Here is a 7,248-nt window from a genome sequence, read left to right on the forward strand (position 1 = left end):
TATATATATATATATATGTGTGTGTGTGTATATATATATATATGTGTGTGTGTGTATATATATATATATATATATGTGTGTGTATGTGTATAGAGTGAGAGGTTGCTTTACCCTTATTTTGTTTTGCAGGCATTTTTATTTCTTGCAAATTAAGAAGGACATTTGTGAGGGGAGGTAAATAAAGTTGTTTTTGCACCTACACTACGATTCAGAAGTTTGGGGTTGGTAAGATTTTTAGTTTTTTTGGAAGAAGTTTCTTATGCTCACCAAGGCTGCTACTATTTGATAAAAATACAGTAAAATCAGTAAATCAAAATCACCTTTGCTGCTTAACTTGTTTGTTGAAATTGTGATACTTTTTCAGGATTCTTTGATGAATAGAAAGTTCAAAAGAGCATTTATTTGAAATATAAATCTATTGTATTAGTGATGTATGAGTGCTGTAACAGAAAAAGAAATATCTAATTCTAACTGATGCAGATGATACAAATGTTTTCATGTTATGGCTGATAACCAATAAATAGCAGGTATTATAAATGTATACCGTTTATATGTAAAACCAATTGTTTTATATGCTACCATAACATTATAATTTACAGTATTAAAGATGGATATCTATTAATTTATTTTGAAATCTGCTATAGAAAAAAGTATATTGTTCAAATGATAAAAAGACCAAATATACGTTGGAGGAATTATAAATTCCATTTTTATACAACTTGTATGATCAAAAATACCATAAAAATACCAGCAACCCACATCATTATAATAGATGATGGATGCTGGTTATGCAGTTCTAAAGCTCAGGGAGTTATATAACTCATGGATTGTGAGGTTATGTGTGGTCTAATAAACATACTACTGTGTATAAATAAAAATTATAATATACAACTATGGACATCTGTACCCTGATAAATAAATACCAAATATTTGCTGACTAAATATTTTATATTGACAAATGCTAATAAAAAAACTGATGTCACAACAATGTATGTTGTGTCCCAAAACATGATGGAATGTTTTTATTGCAGATTAAAGTGTCCTTTAAGCTCAGCTGTGGTACTGGCTTCTTACTCTGTTCAGTGTAAGTTGTGGAAATTACACCACCTCACTTTGTGATTGGCAGCCCTGCCATAGAAACATTATTGATATTGCAGAGGATGTGTCTGTGTGCTTGGAGGAGGCATGAGTCTTCTCCAGGAAATAGCTGGGGTTAATGGCACTGTCAAAGCTGGAGATGACTGAACAAAGCGCATACAATCGCTGATTCTCAAACGTAGCATTCTAATACTCCTGTTTGATTGACAGCTGAGCTTGGAGACTATGTCCCTGAAACTCCTGCCGGATACCTCAGTCAGACCCATTTTCTTCCTGACCAAGACCAGGAGTTCCTTCTGAAAGTGGAGTCGCTGCATCCACAGCACAAGTATGTCAGCACACACATTCATACATTCAAACACACACATGCATATTTATTAATTGGACATGTCTGAATATGTTTCAGAGGTTTGTCTCAGAGTGAAGCTGAACTGTGCTATTTGAATACAGCGAGAACATTAGATCTGTATGGAGTGGAGTTACATCATGCTCAGGTACCATTTAAGTAGAATATCCTGTATTTTTCCAACTTCTTCCAAAGTTTAAAAAAATAACTGGTAATGTTGTTTTAACGTGGATTATGTTAATAATTTATTCAATTCAAATTCTAAATCCCTGTTTATAGGATGTTAGCAACCCTGCCCTCTGGGTGGGCATTACATCAGGGGGCGTGGCCTTGTTTTGCCATTTAATTTGCTCCAGTTTTTTCCCCTGGTAAGTTTTGGCCAATCAGATCCTTTCTTGAATGTTTTTGCTCACTTTGGAATTATGTATAAGCTTGATGTGTTCTCTTTATAAAATGTACTTTTTAAGCATTTTATGTTGACGCTTACAGCTGTTATGAATGATGTTTGACATTGCTACGGCTCTGTTTGTCAGAGCTGTGATTATCATTACAATGGATGAGATACAAACACTGTAGAAAAGTATAATGACTGTTATTAGTGTAATTAAGAGCCCTGGAAATGGTATCCCTTATTTTGATTCTGGTTTACTTTGTTTTTGACGAGGAGGTTGCTTTTTGAATGGCTGCTTTTTTTCAGGATTAACATCATCAAAATTTCATTAAAAAGAAAACGGTTCTTTGTCCACCTACGTCGGAAACATGTAAGATATGCATGATTAATCATGCTCGCCCTTCAAAACAAAAGCAAAATAATAACCATATTAAAGCCAGATACGTAATGTCTCAAAGATGTTGAATCCTGCAAAATCAACATCTTTTTGTGGGACTTTTATGTTGTGTTTTTTTCCTCATTTAATTGTGTGGTACAGGGTGAGCTGGGTCACCACGTGGTTTCTCTCTCCATGCCAAGTTCACGTGCCTGTAAGAACCTATGGAAATCCTGCGTGGACCACCATACCTTCTACAATAGGAAACCCTCTCACTCTGCCTCAAAACTTAGGTACGCAGGCAGAGTCACGACAGAGCCATTCGAAGAAATTACAGTGTTCTTTATTGCTGGAGTTAATTGGAGTTCATTGCTGCATCCACCAAATGAGTGTGTGAGTTTAATTGCATATATTTTTGTTATAGCTCTGTCCCACTGTATCGAAAGCTGATTGGTGAGAAAATGTTAAACCCTGCGGTGAGGTCCAACTCAGTGGAACACTTCGAGACAAAGAGTCTACCCTCACGGTCACCACCCAACACGCCCAACTGGTAACAAGATACACTGGAATGTATTTAATCTTTACAGTAATGGATTAGAGTTATTTAATGTATTTTAACAAACAATGAAATGTATTTCATTCAAGATTTGTAAAAAATACTTGAACATTTAATACTTTTATTCAGCAAGGATGCATTTCATTGAACAAAAGAAGGTGTACGTTTTAGGGCTTTGGTGAATATATCTTCCATTTTAGGCGGAGTCCTCGTTTACGTCATGACTTCCGTAAGCCACGCCCATCATCTGTGGACAACCTGACCAATGAAATGAGCTATGTGACTGAGAGTGAAGACGTGTTCTATACTTACAGGCAAATTTACTCTACATATGCAAATGCACACAGTCTTACAGCCATATGTATTCAATAGCACACTCGTAGTAACTTATTAAAACTGATTCCACTGAAGGAAAACTCAGGAGGAGGGGCGGACGAGTGGTAGTTGGTCTCATAGTGATGATATCATCACCGAAGAGGAGGATTTGCACATCTGGGATAAGGTGAGTGTTACTGTACATAATAGCCGATGATGCAAGATCAAGGGAAATGTGAATCATAACAGGGTCTAACTTTAAAGCTTCTTTGCATGTCTTTACAAAGGATCATTGCGTCAAAAATGAGTGTTTGGAATGAAGAAGTTCCCTGTGGCATATTTCAGTGCAGAGTGTGGATGGTTGTGATTGATGGATGGGGCAGTTAAAAGCTATATTAGATCTGCAGATAATGTGGAAATGCAGCAAAGTGCTGTTTTTTTTTTTTTGTAGATGTTTCTTAAGGACACGGAAGAACAAACTGACCTTTTACTTAGTCACGGTCATAGAGAAGGTGGAAAATGGCCATAAAAAATGGTGCAAAAATAAATACATTTGTAACTTTAGACATAATTTTTGGTCTTAAAAATGGGTTTAATTTTTTGTATGTAAAGTAAATTTCCCAGACATGTTCTTGACAGGTGTTGTGAGATTCATCCTGGAACAGATTAAAATCTATAAGAATCTGTGATGTGGTCAGGAACACTGCTTGATTGGATTTCAGACAAGCAATCAAAGCGTTGCTGAACAGTGAACACTGTATGCAACAAAAGGCACAGAACCTAAACCAAAGGTCCGAGTCCAGCATCAAGGCAGTTAGCTGTCAGAAATAATATCCAGTGTTTGCCATCCTGACAAATCCAAGCAGTACACTGATACTACAGTCATGCTGATGAGTCACTGAAAATCTATCTCCCAACTCACGAGACTAGCACATGAAAATACTTAAAACTGCAGTGGGGTCCAAAAATCTGAGGCTAGAAGTTTATTGGGATTTTGGAAACTTAAAAGTTACGAAACTTTTACCTTCACGATGATGTGCTAATTCTAGATCACATTTTCACCACTGAAGCACAAGTTGCTCTTTGGGTCATTCTCAAATCATACTGGAGAACACAAACTTGTGGAGTTCATGCGATTCTGCTGCTGTTATTGAAGAAACAATGACATGTTATAATATTTTATTAAATAGAAGCATTTTGACTAGTGCTATCAGTGTGCAAAACAGCTGAGAATGAGGCTGTCTGCTGACAAAGAAGAACAATATTCTGAGGTCACATTTGAAGCACTCAGTTGTTTTTTATTTGCTGTTGTGAAAACTGTCTAGTCTACATATATGCTATTATTTCATTATTTTGTAGCTAGAGTTCAGAATCCTCCATCCTCTTCCTGTCCTACCTGCCTCAAAGGGTCTATTTTGTGGTTATATGTACGCAGAGTGTAACAGCTGATGGAGATCTGCTCCTTGTGAGGATCAGCCCGGACCAAGATGGGAAGTTTGGCTTCAACGTTAAAGTGAGTTGGTTCACAATATGTATTTATCATCATTGTTAAAATTGCATTCAGATAGAGTTTTGTGTAGGGAGGCGTGGATCAGAAGATGCCCCTGGCCATCTCTCATGTTAACCCTGCATCTCCGGTAAGCCATAAAAATCCTTGTTGCTTTTGAATATAAATGGGTTCTTGGTTTTTGCATTTGTACAAATATTGACTGTGTTGCAGGCTGGTCTCTGTGTGCCTCCACTCATGGAAGGCGATCAGGTGCTGTTGATAAATGGGCGGGACATTTCAGAACACACCCATCAGCAGGTGGTCATGTTCATCAAAGCAAGCCGAGAGTCACACAGCAAGGAACTTGCATTGCTTGTGCGCCGCAAAGGTACAATTTTTGTTGATGTGCATCTGTACCAATGTGATTTGAGGGGAATTGGTTTAATTTGATCACTGATGTTTCTAGTGCATTTAGTTTGTACATCCAATCAGAAACCGCAAAACAGCCTTTGTTTTCAGGTGTCTCTTTGCGAGCCGAACCCACACTACAATTAGGTGAGGGTCTCACCCTTCCAGGTGAAATATCCTCACTGTCCACTCAGCCATCTGGAGAGACGCTAGAGGAGTCTATGTCCCGTCTGGAGAAGGGGTTGGTCACCGGCACATTGCTTCTGCACTTTGAGGTTGGGGCATGTGAACGTTTTACTACGTCTCAGTTGGCATGTGTGAGCATTGCTGATAATTGTCTTCTATGCATGTGTATGCGTGTTTTGCTACTCACAGAAGTTGTACAGGAAGAAAGAAGGCATGTCAATGTCTTTCGCAAAACAGTCCGAGAATATGGACAAGAATCGGTACAAAGATGTATTACCATGTAAGTTTTATTGCTTTTCCTGATAAACATTTATCAAATGCTAAATTGAATAATTGTGGCCTTTAAATCCTATGTTCACAGTATAGCACAGTTAGGGGCCATTCACACAGAATGTGCCTTTGCATGTAAAATCACGACATGCAGAACTCAGGAATGTTTTTTTTTTTTTAAACGCAGCGCAGAACGCAAGGGTATCAAGATGCACTTTTGAGACGTGATACAATAACAAAAATATTTATCTCCAGGCTTTTTTTTTTTTTTTTTTTTTTTAAGGAACAGGTTGTGATAATCGCTTGAAGAAATGTTATATAATTCAGGGTATCCGGATGCAGCCACTATGAATGCCTCCTCCGCCATGTTGCAATCAAATAAAACAGTTGCCATGCCAACTTGCTACTGTATACAAAAGCACGCAATGCTTGCCCCACCTCCGGGGTCTTCTGATTGGTCCACTTTTTTGGAACTGACATTGATGATCGGTGCTGCGTGTAAAACTTGAAATTCTTTTAACTTGACATGCCATCTTAAAAATGTGGCGCTCTTGTGCGTGATGCTGCAAAAGACGCAAGCGGTCATACATGTCCGTCTAGCTTGTTTACATAAAAAAACAATGGAAAAGTCGCTGATTGGCATGGAAATTGTGTTCTGTATGAACAGCTCCTTAGGGTGTTATTGCTTTTGATTATAATTGATCTTAATTTTGATGAACCGATATTTAAATCACAAGATTGATCTTGTGCTGAAAATTGACAATCGGTCCATTTTATGACGAAATGCAAACAATAAATGTCGTTTTGACATTCTTTATAACGTGCCGTGACAGATCGCTGTAGTGATAATAAAGATAAGTTTTATGACAGCCACCATTTAAATGTCTATATTTCAACAACGAATTGGAGTAAAAACATAATTATATAATTAGAAAGTTGATATAAAAACTGCCTTATGTGCAATTTAAATGTTTGTATACAACTCAATTATTATTTGAGTGTTGATTGTTTTGTCTAAAAATAAAAAGCAATTGAATGTCCGTTTTGAGTAGTTTGGAATTTTAACCCTTTAATATTACAGTAATATTACCAGCTTACAGGTTTCCTTGTATAATTTACAGTAGCAGTTGAGTTTTTCCTTAAGAAAAAATATATATACTGTGCCTGATATATCCAAATATATCTAAATCAAATTTAATTGAGATTGGAATAGAACAGAATCTAATCGATTTGTGAAATCTGTCTAAACCAGGCCTAGTTATATTAAAGACATATATTCAACAAACTTCAAGCTATTTTATTAAAGGGTTAGTTCACCCCAAAATGAAAATTCTGTCATTAATTACTCACCCTCATGTCGTTCCAAACACGTAAGACCTTCGTTCATCTTCGGAAAACAAATTAAGATATTTTTGATGAAATGTGAGAGCTCTCGGACCCTGCATAGACAGCAACGCAACTGAATTGTTCCCAAGTCCAGAAACGTAGTAAGCACATCGGTAAAACAGTCCATGTGACATCAGTGGCTCAACGAGAAAGCTACGAGAATACTTTTTGAGTGCAAAGAAAACAAAAATAACAATTCTTCTCCCCCGAGTTACGTCTTCTGCCATTTTGCAGAGTTGAAAACTGAAGTTGAGCCACTGATGTCACATTGACCGTTTTACCGATGTCCTTACTACGTTTCTGGACCTGGGAACATTACAGTTGCGTTGCTGTCTAGGCAGGGTCTGAGAGCTCTCACATTTAATCAAAAATATCTTAATCTGTGTTCCGAAGATGAACGAAGGTCTTACGGGTTTGGAACAACATG

The 7,248-nt window shown here is 37.2% G+C and overlaps 1 protein-coding gene across 3 annotated transcripts in view; it reads left to right on the forward strand.

Moving 5' to 3' along the window:
* The window catches only part of LOC107657714 (tyrosine-protein phosphatase non-receptor type 3-like), a 31,013-nt gene that overhangs the window by 14,887 nt on the left and 8,878 nt on the right, over positions 1-7,248 (forward strand). For 2 of the 3 annotated variants that reach the window (XM_016445935.1, XM_016445933.1), the window contains exons 6-20: positions 130-174; positions 1,032-1,084; positions 1,309-1,426; positions 1,505-1,592; positions 1,724-1,812; positions 2,142-2,205; positions 2,374-2,504; positions 2,636-2,761; positions 2,968-3,081; positions 3,179-3,269; positions 4,518-4,595; positions 4,663-4,719; positions 4,803-4,959; positions 5,091-5,254; positions 5,355-5,445. In XM_016445935.1, the coding sequence (XP_016301421.1) occupies positions 130-174; positions 1,032-1,084; positions 1,309-1,426; positions 1,505-1,592; positions 1,724-1,812; positions 2,142-2,205; positions 2,374-2,504; positions 2,636-2,761; positions 2,968-3,081; positions 3,179-3,269; positions 4,518-4,595; positions 4,663-4,719; positions 4,803-4,959; positions 5,091-5,254; positions 5,355-5,445 (1,466 nt within the window). The remainder of the gene's footprint in view (positions 1-129; positions 175-1,031; positions 1,085-1,308; positions 1,427-1,504; positions 1,593-1,723; positions 1,813-2,141; positions 2,206-2,373; positions 2,505-2,635; positions 2,762-2,967; positions 3,082-3,178; positions 3,270-4,517; positions 4,596-4,662; positions 4,720-4,802; positions 4,960-5,090; positions 5,255-5,354; positions 5,446-7,248) is intronic. The other variant, XM_016445936.1, reaches the window with a different exon arrangement.

The sequence above is a fragment of the Sinocyclocheilus anshuiensis genome, unplaced genomic scaffold, assembly GCF_001515605.1.
Source record: "Sinocyclocheilus anshuiensis isolate Anshui unplaced genomic scaffold, SAMN03320099.WGS_v1.1 scaffold43, whole genome shotgun sequence".
In the NCBI taxonomy this organism is placed as follows: Eukaryota; Metazoa; Chordata; class Actinopteri; order Cypriniformes; family Cyprinidae; genus Sinocyclocheilus; species Sinocyclocheilus anshuiensis.